This window comes from Vombatus ursinus, unplaced genomic scaffold, assembly GCF_900497805.2.
Source record: "Vombatus ursinus unplaced genomic scaffold, bare-nosed wombat genome assembly UNPS02014779.1, whole genome shotgun sequence".
Lineage (NCBI taxonomy): Eukaryota > Metazoa > Chordata > Mammalia > Diprotodontia > Vombatidae > Vombatus > Vombatus ursinus.
In genome coordinates, this window is record NW_020954557.1 from 12862027 (window position 1) to 12880955 (window position 18929).

The 18929-nt window shown below is 37.4% G+C and overlaps 1 protein-coding gene across 6 annotated transcripts in view; it reads left to right on the forward strand.

Annotated features, from left to right (window-relative positions):
• Positions 1 to 6106: 6106 nt before the first annotated feature.
• Positions 6107 to 18929, forward strand: part of RFTN2 (raftlin family member 2) — an 82649-nt gene continuing 69826 nt past the window's right edge. For 3 of the 6 annotated variants that reach the window (XM_027865667.1, XM_027865665.1, XM_027865666.1), the window contains exon 1: positions 6107 to 6656. In XM_027865667.1, the coding sequence (XP_027721468.1) occupies positions 6518 to 6656 (139 nt within the window). In that variant the 5' untranslated portion in view covers positions 6107 to 6517. The remainder of the gene's footprint in view (positions 6657 to 18929) is intronic. The other 3 variants (XM_027865662.1, XM_027865663.1, XM_027865664.1) reach the window with 2 other exon arrangements.

An 18929-nucleotide genomic window follows, 5' to 3' on the forward strand; every position in this document is an offset into this window, starting at 1 on the left:
TGAATTATCTCTAAGTAAGATCCTTTCTAGCTCTAAACTTGTTACTAGAAGTAAAGTGGACACTAGTAGTAACATTCCTTTATTACTGTAATAATAAATGACATATAGAAAGCCTTAAAATTTGCAGAGTGCTTCACACACGTTACCTCACAACTCTGTGAGGTAGATACTATAGGTATTATTATTATTGCCATTTTACAGATGAGAAAACCAAGGCTCAGGACAGTTAAGCAACTCCCCCATGGTCACATAATTAAGTAAATGTCAGAGGCAGAATTCAAATCCAGGTTGAGAGATTTTATTGATACTATTTATATTTTAAAACACTGTCATTTTCTGGTAATCCCTCCCACCCTAGAATCATCTCTTAATAATAATGAAAAACATTAAGCAAAACAAACTGGCAAATCAGCTATATCTGAGAGATGTTCAGCAATATTCCCACCCCACCCTCCCAACTCCTGACCCACACTAGTCCACCATCTCTCTACTGAGAGGAAAATGTGTTTCATCATCAGCTCTCTGGAACTGATTAGACATTGTATATAGTCTGAATTCTGATGTACATTGTTTTTTAAATTTATATTACTGTAACCATTGTGTTCATTGTCTTGTTTCTGCTTTCTTCTGGTTCTGCTACAAGTTTCTGTTTCTCTGAATTTCTTCTATTCATCATTTTATACACCTTGTTCAATTTTTCCCCAATTGATGGGCACCTACTTTGTCTCCAACTTGTTGCTATCACAGAATCCTGCTATGAAGTTTCTGGTACAGGGGGCCTTTCTCAATGTCATTCACCTCCTGGGGGCAAATTCCCAGTAGTGAGATTGCTAGGTTAAAGCATACAAACAGCCCAACCTTCCTGTTGACATCCAGAACAACTGGACCAATCCTTAGCTCTTTCAGCAGGGCATGATGTACATAAGCCTCTGAATACTATCTCTATGCCACTTTTGACAGGTGGGAGGTAAAAACCCAAGGATTGATTCAACTCTTGTTTCTCCTTCCATATCCTTTTGATTCGAAGTCCAGTACACCACCCGCTCTGAAGAGATTAGAAACAAAGGGCTTGTTGTCCTTCTTACTTAGAAGGCTTAGATTAAAGAAGTAATAAAAATTATTTAGGTTATAATAGTTCTTCATTATGCAGAAAGCCAGTTGCATCCTAGCTTTTTCTGTGATTCTTACCTTGAGATCCAGGGATCAGGAGGATCCCAGATCCCATGACAGAAATATCAGTGGTAATCATACTGTTACCGCATTTTACTCGATCACAAAATAAACAATACCCAAATGATACAGGACATATTTAGAAATTTGGTCCAAGAACTCAGCCACTTTGTAGAAAGGTCTTTGGGTAATACGATTTCTCATGACCCTTCCATTTCATTTGTTTCAAATTACTCAACTCAAATGGTACCTGCTACTGAGAAGTGGGTAGGTTATACAAGTGAATAAGTATTAGACGTATACTCCTATACTTGAACAACTTGTAGTCTTATTGGGGAGATAAAAGACACACACATGAAAAAGTCAATGCTTCAAGACTTCAGGGATCTGTGGGTATTATCTCCATGCACACACACAAATCATGCCCCTCCATGCTTTAGTAGATGGTCTCCATAAGTTGTTGTGGCCAAAAAATTAAACACTTAGAAGCCAACCTAGCAATTAGACAAATAACAGTTTTTTAAATGTCATTGATAGTTGAAAAATAGATGAGATAGCACAAGACAGGACAAGATTAATTATATTAAAACAAATTGTATAGACAATAAACTAATTATAGAGAATTGCCACTGCTATGTGCCTATAACTCAAACTATCTCGTAGTCCTGGAGGCAACCCTTCTATGTCAAGGATTCAGTCTTACCACTGTAGCTCCAGAGCCTTTAATGATGTGATTGTCTTTCACACAAAATCAGTCAGTCAGTCAATAAGCATTAAGTACTTACTGTGCCAGGCCCTTTGCTAAGCACTAGAGATACAAAAAGAGTACCTGCCCTCATTGATCTCACAACCTAATGAGAGAGACAACAAGGAAACAAAATGTAGAAAGAAGTGATATGTAGGATAATTAGGAAATAACAAACAGAGGGAAGGCACTAGAAATAAGAAGGGTTAAGAAAGGCTTACTATAGTAGAAGGCAGGATTTTGGTTGGGACTTAGAGGAAGCCAGGGAAGCTTCAGTCGTGAAATGAGTCACCATGACACCATCAGCTTTTAAACATAAAACATATACTTAATGTTATGGTTACAAAAAATAATAATAATCACATCAAAACTCTCAGTATCAGGCAAGTAAAATAATCAAAGCATTACAGCTCAACCATAAACATGGTTACACTCTCCCATTGTTGCACACAATGTCAATGGAGAAAGTGGACATACATTTAAAGACACCTGACAAGGAGACGCATGAGTAGAGAAATTCATGTTTCCCCAGTAGTAGCTAGAGGTACAGTGGTTAGAGAACTGGGTCTGGAGTCAGGAAAACAAGTTCAAATCCCATCTCAGATCTTTACTATGTGCCCTTGGACAAGTCACAAGTTTTCCTCAGTTTTCTCAACTGTAAAATTGGGATAATATGCTTAGCACAATGCCTAGCACATAGTAGACACTATGTAAATGTGTATTACCTTTTCCTCAAGTGTTCAGGCCTGCTCACAACTACAAAGTCAGCCTTATAGTCTCAGTCCCTTCAGGAATTATCTGCATCAAGTGAAACCCCTTCTCTGCTAACCATTTCCATTCAGTTCCTTACCAGCTTCCTGTAGGGCAAGTCCTTTCCTCTCATGCTAATGAAAAAGTGACAAGCTGTTTTAACTAACAATTACCCTTAGGGCACTAAGCAAGTGATAGGTCATTGTATTAATAAACCATTACTTCAATCCAGAGATCTGCAAAACTCCTCAGATTGGTGTTTGGCAATAGAAAGAAACAGCCAGCCCTTCCCTCAGTAAAAGTCTGTATAGTCCAATCACTTTCAAATCCCTTCTTACAGCAAAGAAGCTTCACAGTGTCTCTGCCCTTGTGTTTCTACTTCTCCCAACTAGAGAAGTCAGTAAGGAACCAACTAGGATCTTTGAGAGGTTTCCCCTTTCTCAAACAGTAGGTGGCACTGGAGAGCAATATCTCAAACTGCTTGAGTTCTGCCCCCTTTCATTGAGTACTCCTGCTTTTTCTTCAATCTCGTAAGTAAATTCCTCTCCTCCAAACAACACTCTGTGTTCCTGACACAACAGCTGGAACCTTCTGGTCAGCTTACTCTCCTCCTAGCTTAACTACACACTTGTTGGCTTCTTTACTGCTAGCATTTCCTCAAATCACAGCCTCCTGGTGGTCAGTGACTCACCTTTCTATTATGAAACTGACCATCCTTATTTAATCTTCTCATAGTCTCCAAATAGTTATTTGATTTACCAGTTTGTGACTTACAACCTTCAAAACTGTAAAGACTTGTCATATTATTATCTGGGAGACCACAATGCCCTGAAGCCTCAATCATTTCTCTACCCTCCAACAAGTCCTCTCAGTGCATTCATCTGGGGGGCAGTTGTCAATCCAGTCCTCCTATCCGTCTTTGTCAGTCAATCTCTCCACATTTTTTCTGAAAACTTTCTTCCCACTTGGGTTTTATTCGTTTTTCATACACAAAAGCTCTTTTGTCCCTTTTAAGAGTCTCACTGTTCATGTATGAAAGAGCTATTACCTTACAAAATGAAAAAACTGGCTTGCAAGTGGTCACTAGCCCAAGCTCCCACAGCCAGAAAGTGGCACAACTGGATTCAAACTCAGGTCTTCTTCAGTACAATGCTCTTTCTTTTTTTTTTTTTTAAGGACTTTTTATTTACTGGACGTGGATCAATGTTCTTTCCAACACACAACCTGACTCATACATACCTATTCACATGAAAATCTTACTTGCCTAAAACCACATTTTGCTGCTACTTCCTGGCCATTTCCACACAATTCTGCCTACACTCTGGCCATCATTTTTAACCACCTAACCCTAGAACCTTGGAACCTGCCCCTGGGATGCCGGACTCTTATAGGTGAGTTTTCCCCTGTGCCTCAACTACTAATGAGACATGAAGACTTTGTGTAGTCCAAAACCAGATCTCGCAGTCATGTCCAAACCATGTCCTTATGCATTGTCTTCCCCCATTAGAATATAAGCTCTTTGAGGGTAGGAACTGTCTTGCCTGCATCTATTTTTCACTTTCATTGCTTAGCACAGTTCTGTTAGTCATTCAATAAATAATGTTAGGCATAAAGTAAGCCATTAACAGAGTTTTTATCATCATTCTTTAAAAATACAAGACCTTAAACCAAGTGTTCAAAGATAAATGCTTCAAATGGATACTCTGCCACAGGGGTAGCCTGTGTTCACAAATACTGAAATAGATACCATGCATGACAATTTTACATGATCTAGAGTTGGGATCTTAGAAATCGTCTAGTTCAACCTTATTTTACAGCTGAAGAAACTGAGGCCCTGGAAAGGGGAAATGGCTTTGTCCAAGGTGACATGGGCAATAAGTGTCAGAGCCAGAATTTAAACTCAGCTCTTCCAATTCCAAATCAGTCATTTAGTCTATAAACATTTATTAAGTGCTGACTATATGCCAGGTGGTATGCTAAGAGCTAGAGATACAAATGGTAAAAAGAAAGTCCCTGCCCATAAGGAGATTACAATCAAATGGAAGAAAACACACAGATGAAAAGCAAAGAGGGGAAGAAGGTAACCAGTGCGCAAGCATGATGAAGTCTAGAGTGTGGCCCCAATTGAAATGCAGAGATGGCTGGTCTGGGTCGCTTTCCTTAAAGGGAGGTTTGGGAGGACATGACTATCCTCCAATCAGAGGGGAAGAGAGCACTGATAAGGTATGAGTATTAAGGCTGATTGGATTTCACAGGATGATGAGATTTCCCAGTGATGAAGTTTCTGGGGATGTGATGGAGAAACCCAAAGAACCCCAGAGGAATGCAGCCATGTAGGAAATGAAGAAATTCAGGGCTCCTTCCATTACATGTTTCAGATATGTATGCATTTCAGACATGTACGCTTTGCTAAGTTATGCTCTAGAAACCAAAACTTGATTATGACTGTTAAACTTAAGCTAGTTAGAATAATGTAGGTATAGTTATAATCAGGTAAGACCTGCTATCAAATTCAGAATCTGACACACTGATCTTACCAGCTATGTGACCCTTGATAAATCACTTAAACTCCCTGAGCCTCAGTTTTCTTATCTGTAAAAAGGGGTCACTATATTTGCACTACTAATTTCACAGGGTTATTTTAAGAAAAGGGCTTGTAAATTTTAAATGCTCTATTGATGTATGTTATTATTGTTATTATTTAAAATAGTTTTCTTCTAAATTTTCATTTCATTCACCTACATAAAAATATATCAATCCTCTCTCTGCTCCATAGATGATAAAGTGAAATCAACAGTCATTACTGCTGAGCTAACACAAATTGTGCCTAGCCAAAATTAAACATCTGGCTGTAATATCATCAGTGTTCATTAATAATGATATTTCTGGTGCTACAGAGACATTGTGATTAATTAGTATTCTAAGGTTTCTGGCATATTTTGAGGACTTGGGGGAGATGAGGGGGAAAAAATCCAAAAAACTGTCACTCCTTTGGAATTAAGTTGTTGTAATGTTCACACTTCCATTATGTTTGAGGTTTTCATCATTCTGTTTCTGTGCTGTGATAACAGTATAATCTGTACCTTTCTAGCAAAAAGGAAATTCAATTGGAAAGAAAACAGAAAACAAATCCTCCGATTTCAAACAGGGACTAAAATATTTTTCTTTTCTCTCCTTTGCAAGGCAAGAAACTGTTTCCTCTCAAAGCCAACTTCCTTTCTGGAAATGATCTTCATTTCCAACCATGTTGAAAATCTGCTTTTTCATTCCTTCACTCCGACTAGCCTTCTAATTTTTTTTTTCTCCCTTGCCTTCTTGGTGGTAGGGGAAAAGGGAGGAGGGGTAGAATTGGGAGGAAGAGAGGAAGGCAAAGGAGAATTGTTTGCTACTGTATGAGTACATCTTCTAATTGTAGGTAATTACACACAAGTCTCACTCTTGCCTCTTTATTTCAGTTCTCCAGCACCTCCTTATGATTCCGCCAACAGGGACGGACAAAGCACTCTTAGTGCCCTGTGCAACGGAGCCCTCACTGTTAGGGGGCTGGCTATAAATTGACGTGGCATGGAAAATCTCGGCTAAGTTGTTGCAGCTTGTGTGTTTCTCCAAGATCAAGCCCGCTCTCCTGAAGCTGTCGCTTGATCATGGGTTCGATGCTTCTGCGTAAAAATGGATAGAAAATCTCTTCAGCTTTTTACTGGGAACCCAAAAGTTTTCTCCTTGGGGGTTTATGGCTTAGCTGTAAACAAAATCCAGGCAGTTAAGTTGGTGACTTTCTTTTTGCAGCTTGAACAACACAATTTGCAGCGCTTCCCCCCTTTTCCTGCAATTTAATTCTTTGCAGATCTTGCCATGGGGTGCGGACTTAGAAAACTAGAAGACCCAGATGATAGCAGCCCGGGAAAAATATTTTCGACACTGAAGAGACCACAAGTGGAAACAAAGACAGACTTTGCTTATGAATATGTATTGCTGGATTTTACTTTAGAAGGTATTTTTATCTTCTTTTTGTCTCCCAAATTGTTTCAAAGAGAAGCCGCTACTGATTTTTAAATGTTGGTTTATGCCTTTTTTAAAGAGATGGTCAAATTCAGATTGGTCATTCAAGCCTTATGCTTTAAATTTAATGTTGTAAGTAAACATGTTCAATTTCTTAGTTATCTTCTAAATGTTTTCTTTAAACCTAGTTTATCTGTACTTTCGGGAAGTTGAGCAAAAGTGCTTGGAAAATGTTCCTTGCTGACCGAATCAAGTAACTGTTTCAGGAGAATCCATGATATATGTTCAGTTTTCAGAGGAATTAGCCATAACCATAGTGACAGTATAAGAAAGAAGGAAAAGTATGGGGACAAACACAAGATGTATTTGAGTCCTGTAGGCTTGCTAGAAATGGTCTTTCAGGTTTTAAAATTTATTTGTTTTTCTAAGTGTATTATCATTGTAAGTGATCATTTCATATTTTGACTGAAATAAGTTTGTATGGATGGCTTAGCGGTAGCCAGCTCAGTGCAGGACACTTCCTTTTGCTGGGTGTCCTGTCTGGAACAGAGAAACTCCCTGTTCCAGAAAGTTGAAAACACAAATAAACAACCCCAGATGGCAGCCCTCTGGGAACGAGGCAGCTCTGCTCCATAGATACTTTGGCCTCACATTTTACAATTAACTATTTCTTTAGTGGCTTTATAATACTGGATGACTGTGCTGATAAATTGACCATTGCAGGATTAACAGAAACACCCCTTTAATCTACAACTTTTAAAAGATAAAACTGCAATCCTCTGGGGATGTTAGAATTTTCAAATAGCAATTTTAAAACTTTTATACCAGAAGTTTCTATTGTTAAATTTTAATGAACTACACAATTATTGATGCATGAAGCTTAGTACTAAGCTAAATTATCACACTAGACAGAAAATTATGTTTATTTTTCTCAATATAAGAGCACATTATTAATTTGTTTGATTTGCTCAGGAAACAACATGCCTTTGTGCAAGAGTAGCTAATACTACTACTAATAATAATAACAACAATTATAGAGTATCCTATGTTTCTTTATCAAAAATTTGATTGGCTAGCATATAAATTCCATTATGGTGTTTTGCTATAAATAATGGTTAAATACATGTAGATCCCTATATGTATACAGGATTTTCAAAAAATCTTACTGTATTTTGAAAGCTGCACTAAAACTTTTGGAGCACCTTGTATTTTTTAAGGTATACTTAAAAGTGACTGTTTTTCTTAAGCTACTTATATTCTTTAAAATTACCATATTTTTATTTTTACTGTAAATCAGTTGTGATGATTGTAGTCAACTGTAAATGAGAGATCTGGGTACTAAAATCAAGCAAATTTTTTCTTCTAAAATAATACATGAATTTTCCTTAATACTTTTTTCCAGAAATGTCACATATGAAAAAAAATAATGTTGTTTATATTCCAAATAGCTGCTTTCTTTGAGATTTAAGACTAGTTTTCCTAAATCCATAGTACGTGTGTTCACACTCAGTAACCCTACAGAACTTTAAGCTATTGATAAAAATGGGGACTAGAGCCATTTTGAAATGGCGTTTTAAAACTTGCTATTTGCTCTTTTCTTTATGAAATCTACCATATAACTCAAAATATCCTGCAAAGGCCTCAAACTTGTCCCTCCCAGATACAGCATACAGTCTTAAACAAGTTTGTGTTAATATGAGTTATCCCAGAATCAAAAAGATGAGTGTAGCATCAGAATTCAGTCTAGTTCTATCAATCTAAACCATCCTTCCTGGAAACTGTCACTCCTGCCTACTGTTTGAACTACCTTTGGAGATTAATAGAGTATTTAAATGAAAATGATGTTCTTTATCATTAAGGGAAAGAATGCAGATGCATACATGTACACATACATTCATGCATTCATCTGCTGACCTTTAATATATGCACTCACATGTACACCTGGTTCCCATTTGGTGTAGGCGCCTAACTCTCCTCATGCTGCATTCCTCATGCTACCTCTCCTAAATGTGATCTTTTTTCATTCGGCCCATGCCTGTGAATTGGAAATCATCTTCTAGCTCCCACAACTTTGCCACTCTATTGATTTTCTGAGCCTTTGCTGTCCTGTAGCATTTCCATCTGCCCAATCTCACCTCCATGTTCAAAGGAGAAATGGAGAGGTGTATTCAAAAATCTCTGCTTCCCATTCATCCCTGAGCAGAGAGGTCCATATGGTACATTTGATTCTTTGATTTGTCCTCATTATACAGAATGGATTGTACTGACATCTCCTGCTATCTATCAGAGGCTGATTTTAGAGCAACGTTTTGGGAAACAAAAGAGACAGCTTACACCTATGAGTGCTCACACTGAGCCTACTTTCCACCTCATTCAATTTCATCATCCTTATCAGCCTGGGCTATATTTTTCCTTCTCTACTCTTCATCTCAAAGGGCGAGGCTGGGACTGGGCTTCTAGGGAAGGCAAGGTGCCTTCTGAAGCTCATATCATCACATGTTGTTTTGATTATAATTTTAATGAACTATTTATTTTCTAATCTGTTCTATGGCCTTTGTCTGGCTGAGTCAACTGTGTTACAGGTTAAATTGCAGATAAGATTACATGAAGTTTCCACTGTGCTATTTTGGCTAAAATGAATGAAACGTTTCATCATTTTTATCACGTCACTTCTTATAGACTTTAAAGTTTAAGGCTCACAACTGCCTTAAAAAAAAATCAAACCTAAACTCCTTAAACATTTATTTTTGGGCACATACACATACATACACAGAGAGAGCACTTGTTACTCATGCTACACCCTTTCCCAATTCTTCCCCCTAATTCTCAGTATATGTCTGTTTATATTCTGCTGCAATCAGAAAACCTCCTTACAAAGTAAGAGACTTAAACTGCAGGCTACTGGTTTCTTCTGCCCTTAAGCTATTAAATGCAATATTCTTCCTGTTGGAATATTCTTCTGACTTCCTGTCTGCCTTCAAAACTCAGGTCTTCCCTGAGATCATTTCAGATGAATCTTTTAAAGTTAAAGACACCAAGTTACTAGTACTTTTATTCTCTATTCAGCTAAAATTCTTTATTTATATATCTCTATTTAAAGTATGCCTTTTGTTGGAGACACTATATTTCCTTTACTCAACATTCACTTACCAGACATTTGTTGAGTGTTTCTTAGAGGGGACAAAGTTATTCTAGGTGCTGGTGGGTTCATACAGATGTTTGAAGGAGCTCAGAGAAGAATCGCTGTAGATCTGTTTTGTCTTAAGCTATGTGCTAGGTGATGCCATACTCAGTCTGCTCATTTGGTTACTGGAATGCATTGGTTTTCAAAATGCAAATTCTTGGTTCTTTACTTATTACTGCCTTTTCTGACAATATACTTACAAGATGACAGAATGCAGTGATAGCTTTTAAATTCTCATTTATTAAAGGAAATGGCAAGTTGTCTGTTTTCCAAATGTTGGGATATGATCTTGGAATATCATTTGGTAACACTGCAAAGTATTTGCACATGTGTTATTTTTCTTCTTCAAACTGGACTTCCAGAATGCAGTCAGTCATAGCAAAATTAGGTATATGTATGCTTGTCTTTAGAATTTTTATAAATATTCATTGACTGCTAACACAGATAAATTTGTCATAGAACATAATAAAAGATCAGATTATGGGTTCCTTCTTCTGCCTTCTAGGAAACATAAAATCTTCTAAATAAAATGTTGTTAAACTTCTAGCTTCTTCCATTGGAAGTAAAACAAGAGATTCTTATCATCAAGAAGAACAGCAACAAAAAAAAAACAAAACAGAAAAGTCAGTTACAGACAAGGCATTGTGCTAAGTGCAAGAGAATACAAAAAGGTTAAAACACATGCCTGCCTTCAAGAACCTTAGATTACATAGCAGAAGAGACAAAACCTATAGGTGAAAAAGATAAATTATAATACAAGGTAGCATATAAGTGCCAAATGGATGTACATAAAATGCTCCAGGAATTCAGGAAATGAAGATATCATTGTGGGCTCAGGTAATTAAGGAAGACTTGATGAAGGAATTGGGACTTGAACTGGCCTTTTTAAGAACAGTAGCACATAGACAAGCAGAAAAGAGGGGAAGACAGTCCTCATAGATGGCATGTCATGAGCCAAGGCACAGAGACAGGAATGTGCAATGGCATTTTCATGAACAAATGAGTGAAGTTGTTTGACAAGACCAGAATTGTCTTAAGGGAGTAGTGAGAAGTAAGGTTAGTTAAATAGGTTGAATCAGATTGTGGAAGGTTTGAATTTGGACTTTCTTTTTTAAGCAGTGGGAAACCACTGAAAGTTTTAAACAATATTTCTAGAAGTCATAGTTATAAAATTAATAGCAACCTGCAACATCATTTGTTTCTCTTCTTAAAGAAGTATGAAAAGATGGGTGGCCGTTGTTGAGTTAACAAGGGCAAAGGAACTCAGAGGTATAATCATCACATTCCAGCCAAAACAACTTACCTTAGTTTCCACTGTTTGAAAGAAGAGCCATTCACCCATGTTACTGGCACAGAATTTAAGACTATCAAGTAAAAGGCTCAGACTTTAAATGTTGATGCTTTTATAAAGAAGTGAACATTTTGATATACTTTGGTGTGTACTTTTTAACCTTCATCAAACCCTGCCACTGTCTTGTATCCTTCCCCTCCTGGTGATCCTTCATTCCCACTAAATCTATTCTTTGCTCTTATTGTACCTGTACTCAGTCCCTTAATATTCTTTTTATTTATTTATTTATTTATTTTGGAGGCAATGGGGGTTAAGTGGCTTACCCCGGATCATATAGCTAGCTAGTAAGTGTCTGAGGTCAAATTTGAACTCAGGTCCTCCTGACTCGAGGCCAGTGTTCTATCTACTGCGCCACCTAGCTGCCCCCCAACTTAATATTCTTAATATTCTGTCAGGCTGTTTACCCCACTCTGGCTTTCCTTGGCTTCAGATCCAGTCTTGACCCCATGATTAGTCATTGTAATGTTTCACTAGCCACCACTGTAGAATCCCTGCCCCATCCCTGCCATTCCAAATCCTCATCCATGGTAATGCTTGCTATCCAATTTCTCTGCTCCTGCTAAAAGAACTACACATGGGGACTGCTGTAGAAAATTAGGAAATCAGCTGGACCCACTACAAAAGTCTGGTCTTTCAATTCAGGAAGATCTAGATACAAGTCCTGCTTGTAACATACTAGCTGTGTGACTCTCAATACCTCCTGGCAACTCTTAATACAGTGAGTTATAGACGAGTTGCAGACCTGTGTCAGTGGAGGGAGTTTCCACACTGGGAGTGCTCCACAATGATGAGATCATAGGTTCTGACTTCCCATCCCCACACACACACACACACATCTCAATCACATTCTTTCTACTGCTTGATAATCTTTCCATGATTATCATTGACTTCCTGTCTCATTCCACATAGGAATTGTTCCAACCTTTGCTTTTTTTTTCTCAACTCTAATATACCCTGCACCCAAACACTCAGAGTACATGACCTAGGCTCCTACTTTTCTGAAAAGATTGAGGCCATCTAAAGTGAACTTCAGCTACCTTCCTCTATTCCTCACAACTTCTCAGCATCAACATATTGACATATCCTTTGTTCTCCTTACCTCTAGATAGAATCCCTATTCTTCACTAAATTTAATTGCTCTACCTGTACCCTTGATTCTATTCCTTCCTACCTGATCCAGGTCCTCTGTCCTAGGGACAGCAGTCATTCTCTCTATGTATATCTTTCTCTGTCATTGTCTGTCTCTCCTCCCCCCCTTCTCCTTCCCTTCCCTCTTTCCCCCTTTCTTTTTATTTATCCTTTGTATCTTCAGTCTCGACTTATCACTGGCTTCTTGCTTGTGAATATGTTCAAGTCTCCCCAATCTTAAAAAAAAGTCTCTCTTTGATACTTCTACCCTATCAATATACTATCCTCTCCTGTGTGAAATTTTTTATGCCCAATCCTTCCACTTCCCTGAGTTTTTACTGAAATTATTTTCTCAAAAGTCAATGATAACCTCCAAATCCTTGATTTCTGCAGCTTTTGACACTATCAATCACTCCTTTCTTCTGGGTACTTTCTCCTCTCTTGGCTTCAAAGATATACCTCACTCTCCTGCTTCTCCTCTTACCTCTTTCACTACTTACTCTGTCCTTCCCTGGGGAAGGGCTCCTCATCCTCCCAGCAAGCCTTTAACTTCAGACTTTGTTCCTGGGCTTCCCTCTTTATGTTCTTCCTTGGAAATGTTATTCACTTCAACAACTACCTCTATGTCTGTAACTCTCAAAATTTAAATCTCCAGACCTGACCTCTTTTACTAACTTTGGACCTGCATCTCCAATTGCTTGTGAAAAATCCTTTCTGTCTATCTCACTAAGAGCTCAAATTCAACAGATCTAAAACAAAACTTACAAATTTCACCTCAAAACTTGTTCCTTCTCTGAATCTATTTTTGTCTATGACAACATCATTAACCATTCCTCCTATGTTCAGAATCTTGGAATTATTATTGACTTCCTTCTCCCTTGTCTCTCATATCCAACAAATTATCATGTCCTATAAATTCTGCCTCCAAAATGTCTCTCACATTTATCCCATCCTCTCTATTATGCCTTCCAGTACCCTAGTACAAATCCAAATTATCAACCATCTGAGTCATTCCAAGAATCTCCTAATAAAACAGATGGGTTTTTGTGATTTTAAGGTTTGGAATTAAGGAAACATTAGTAGGGATATTTGCTCCATGTCATTCAGTTCTTTGTCAGATCTTGTTTTATAAATTGGTGATACAAGCTTTATCTTCAAACTAAATATTTTTCATTTGTTCATTTGTCTGATAAGTATTTACAGAATGCCTATTATGTACATTGTACTATACCAGAATCAAATAAGTTAACATGTGAAGCACTATATAAATGGAAGCTATCATTACTATTACTTGCAGAGATCAGAAGAGGGCTGTAATAAGAAAAAGACAGCCCTCCAGAGCTTATAACATAGTTGGGGAAATAAATCAGTACACAGATGAAACATTTTAGTAATCATGTAAAACTATTTGTGGCTAAGAACTAGTTTGTGGTTAATTTCTTTGCATTGTGTTAAATATATGGTATTGGTATTTTCTGGCATGAATAACATTTTTTCATTCAGGTGCTCATAAAAATCCTTTTAGTTTATTAGGAACCACAAGAGATGTGAACTCAACAAAAAGAGATGAAGTTATCACCATTGCAATTCCCAAGAACCTTAGCACAGTGCCTGGCATGTAATAAGTGTTTAAAAAATGCTTATTGACTGACTTGTTTTACTGACTTTATCAGAATTACTGAGGAATAAGGGACTCCACCTGAGTGAATTTTCCACATAACTGATGTTTATTCTTTAAAAACCATTTTACATTGACTTTACTAAAATATATTACACACTCCTAGGCCTCTTCAATGGAGAATGTTGAACATAACAGTGAGGGAATAGTACATATTAGGTGGGTTCCAAAATGTGTCAGTAACAGAGTCCAAACACTAGTTATTAATGGGTGGATGTCAACCTGGAGCATGTTAATTACTGGACTAGGGCAAGAGATCTGTCCTTGGTTCTTTGTTATTCAACATTTTTATCAAGAAAGCATAGATAACGTGCTTATCCAATTTGCAGGTGTCCCAAAGCTGGAAGGCAAAGCAAACATGAAGGGTGACAGAATAAGGATCCAAAAAAATAATCTTGACAGTTTGGAACGATGGGCAGAACCTAATAAGATGCAATCTGATAGGGATAAAAGGGACTTTAAAAATCAACTGCCCAAATATGAGATGGCAAAAATGTGGTTAGATAATAGTCTGTGAGGAAAAATCTGGTTCTCTGCATGCTCGGTATGACAGTATGATATGGCAGCCAAAAAAGCTAACAAATTCTTTGATTATTTTCAGAAGTAAAGTGTCCAAAACAAGGGTGGTGATAGCTTTACTGTAGTCTTCTCAGGTCAAAGCCTGTTTGGAATATCACGTTTGGTTCTAAGTATGACATATTAGAAATGATATTAACAAGCTGGAGCTTGTCCAAAAGAAGGCACCCATGATGATGAGGGTACTAGAACCCATGCCATATGGAGATCAGTGAAAGGAATTAGTGATATTTAGTCTGAAGAAAGGAAAACATTATATCTAAACATATTAAAAGTATTACATAGAAGAGGAATTAAGCTTGTTCTACTTGGCACCAGAAGACAGAACTAGGAGCAGTGGGGTTGGAATTTCACAGGCAGAATTAAAATATTAACATGATGAAAAATTTTTCTCTTACCTTACTTGTCCTAATTATTCCTACTACCTACCCCCCAATTCTCTGCTGCCTCTTTTACTCCCTTTCCTCACTTTCTGTATACTGGAAGTACCCTTGGGCTCTTTGGCCCTTCCCAGTATTTCCAAATGAGTAAGACTAAATTAGTCAGGCATGTCTTTAGCATCACAGTTGCCCACTCTTTCTGACTATTCTTCCCCAGTGTTTGGCATGGTAGCACAAGATGCAGACGGGTAAATGCATTCATACAATAGCAGAAACTTGGAATTGAGACCTTAGAGATCAAAAAAGCTTATACAAATATATGAAGTAAATACGGAGATCTTGTTATAATTTAATTCAGCCTACCACTACCTGCAAAATCCCTGATAGATCATCATATTCTAGCCTCTGTTAGAAATATACCAGTGATGGGGAACTCGCTGCTTTGCAAAACATCCCATTTCTTTGTTAGATAACTCTAATTATTAGAAAACTCTTCCCCATATTGAGCCAAATCTACCTTCCCATAAATTCCAACCACTGAGTCCAGGTCTGTCCTCCAGAACAATATACAAAAAGTCTTTTTCCATATAACCCTTCAAATATTTGATTACTCTTTTGTTACATCATTTTCAATATTGTCCAACTCTTTGTGACCCCATTTTTGGGGTTTTCTGGGCAGAAATACTGGAGTGGTTTGTCATTTACAACTCTTTTTACAGATGAGAGAACTGAGGCAAACAGGGTTAAGTGACTTGCCCAGGGTCACACAGCTAGTAAGTGTCTGAGGCCAGATTTGAATTCAGGAAGATGAGTCTTCCTGACCACAGGCTCAGTTTTATATCCACTGTGCCACCTAACTGCCCCATCTTATCTTTACCATGCCGAATATCACCATTTTCCTTAACTAGTCTTCACGTGACTTGATATTCAAGCTACTCATCATCCTAGTTGCCCTCCTTCAGAGTTACTCCAGTATATCAGTACCCATCTTAAAATGTGGCTTTCAGAACACTGATCACAATAACCTGAATGTGATCTGAAGCAGTACAGAGTGTTGTGGGAATATTCTCTCTGAATGCTTACTTTGAAGGTGCTGTGATTTCATCAGTGTGGACACTTCCTCTGTCAACAAAGAGGAGACATTTCTATGTTTTTTTCCATGTCTCATTCATGTCTATACTTTCCCATAAAGCTTTCATTTTTGCAAGTTTCCGGAGACTCTTTTTTATTATTTTTGTATCTCAAGCATACCAATGTACCAATACAAATTTTCATTAATATTTTCTCTTCCCTTGGCTTCCACAACATTGTGCTCTCCTGGTTTTTCTCCAGTTCTCACGGGTTCTTCTCCATCTTCTTGGCTAGTACTCCTTTTCATCCTGCCTGCAAAGTATGGACATTACTAAAAGCTCTGTCTTTGACTTTCATTTCTTCCTCCCTCTTTTCTTTTCTCCCTGCATTCTTTCCATTGGTAATTTTGTCCCCTCACTTGGTTTCAGTTATCACCTCTCTGCAGATGAAGCCCAGTTCTCTTTGAGGTAGGTAAGTGGTACAGTGCAGAGCATGCTGGGCCTGAAATCAGGAAGGCCTGAGTTTAAATCTGACCCTAGACACTTAATAGCTGTGTGACTCTTGGCAAATCATTTAACCTCTGTTTGCCTTAATCTCCTCAGCTGTGAAGAGGTGATAATAACAACACCTACCTCACTCGAGTTGTTTTGAGGACCTAATGAGATAACATTTGTAAAATATGCTTAGAACAGTACTTGGCACATAGTAGGCATTATATAAATGCTTACTCCCTTCCTTTGCCTTTCCCTTCTCTATCAGCCTTCTTTGATATCTCTCAAAAGCAATTATTCTTCCCTCTTTGAATCTCTTAGGCCATTCTATTTGATTTTTCCTATGAATTTAAACATTTACCAACTTGTATCAGTTATTTGTATTTATTCCTCATTCCCCTCCACAATTCCCACTGGACGGTAAGCTCCTTAAGGGCATAAACTGTGCCATTTCCATTACAGTAACAAGGAGAAATTGGTGTGTTCTATAACTAATCTCTGAGAGAGAACAACACTCAAATTTATAGTGCATTTTTTCTCTCCTGTCAATAGTATTACATCACAAATTCTAGCATAATTGTTTTCATTTTAAGGATCCAAGCATTTGATAAGACTAAGATTTTTCAAGTGTATTTGTTTCCCCCACTTTACATATAGAAGGTTGGTGGACTCCCAACTAGGATATATGCCAAGGCTAAGAGGGGCTTCAAAAGCCCTAAGAGATCAAAATACAGAAAAGGAGCAAAATAACTAGGCTGACATCCAGGAGGGATTCTGAGCCCAAGCTAATGAACAATTATAGCAAAGCACACCCACTTATATAACCAGCTTAGTACAAATGGCCAGCAACAAGGGTGGTATTTCTGTGGGCCATAAGACATATAGTAATTGTAAGCAGCTTTTTCAAAAGTAATTTTAACTGTCTTTTTTACTTTTTCCCAATTTTTAGATATATTTTACAATCTCAGCTGCCTAGGAACCTAAAATAACAAATATTTTTTAAAAGAATCAAATTTCTTAGAAATTCCTCATCTTTTTAAGAAAAGACAGCATATACTCTTTTTTTTTTAACTTAAAATGAAGTTGGTTATTTCAGTACTTCAGAGATCCATGATTTAATCAATGTAGGTCTTTCTTCCACCAACAAAGCTCACAACTCCTAGGCTTTAGCAGACAGTCTTTGTGAGTTGCTGTGGCCAAAAGGAATTATCACCCTGTGGCCATTTGGGTAATGAGTGTCCCAGTTTAGCTAGGCTGGTTCTCAGTCATCAGACACACACCCCATTCTAGGCTTACACTTGATATTTTTCCACATTGGTAGGGACTGCTAGACTTGTGCTTTGTTGGCATAGTCTAAGAACCCAAGGCATGGATCGTCCATGCCTTGGTGAATTACTGAAGTAGAGCTTTAGGCGCCATTGTGCATTTTAAAATAAATCCATTATGTAACAGCTTTAATTGAGTCATAAAAATCATGAGATAGGTGTATAGTAATTGAAATACAGTTCTAATTGTTGGAGAAAATGATAAAAATATGTCATACTTGAAAACATTTTTTAAAAGGCCTGTATTTGCTAAGATCCTATGGTGCTTTCTTCGGATATCATATGTTCTTAAAATCGGCTTATTTAATTTTCTCCCTTAATCAACCAAGACTATGCTTTAGTTCTTCTTTTAGTTTTAAATGTTTTTATTTATAAATCAGGGCTAGTACTCAAAATACTACCCAAAGTAAAAACAAATGGGATTTTTTAAAAGATGTAACTACAACCAAACAGGGCTGCATTATTTAAAATGAAGCCCAGCTGTTTCTTAAAAGTCCAACATTATTCTCTTTGTTTTCATTCCTGCTGTTAATGATGAAGAGGAAATACTTAAATAGATGATTACTTTAAAGCAAAAAGAGAGATGAGAAGTTGTGGGAAATGGAGTGGCCTGGGTTGTTATGGCTTTCTGTTTTGAATGTTTATAAAGGTTCAGGAGAAGTTGGTATATACTCCAATTGGTGGCGGATTTCTACTTCAATTGCATGGGTCAGAACCCGTGGGTGTTGGATGGCGGGTAATAGGGGGTGGAGTATTTCCTTTGATCCTTTTTCCTCATCTGTTTCTTAACATCCTTCCTGTGCTAATGCACTCAACAGCATTTCTTTGCTATAAGAGGCAGTGCTTCATCAGGCCAATGTCTTAGAAGACTGTACCTGGAAATTATTTCATGTTTTATTATTCAAAGAGATCATTAAATTACAAGTCTATTTCTAAATATTGGTTCTTGATTGTTTTCCAGGAAAATGAAAAACTCGGAGCTTTTTTTAAAAAGTTGTTTTTGTAGTTGTATTACTGGCACAACATTCAGAACATTTAATTTTATATCCCTTCTGTTTTGTATTATATAGACAGTGCTAAC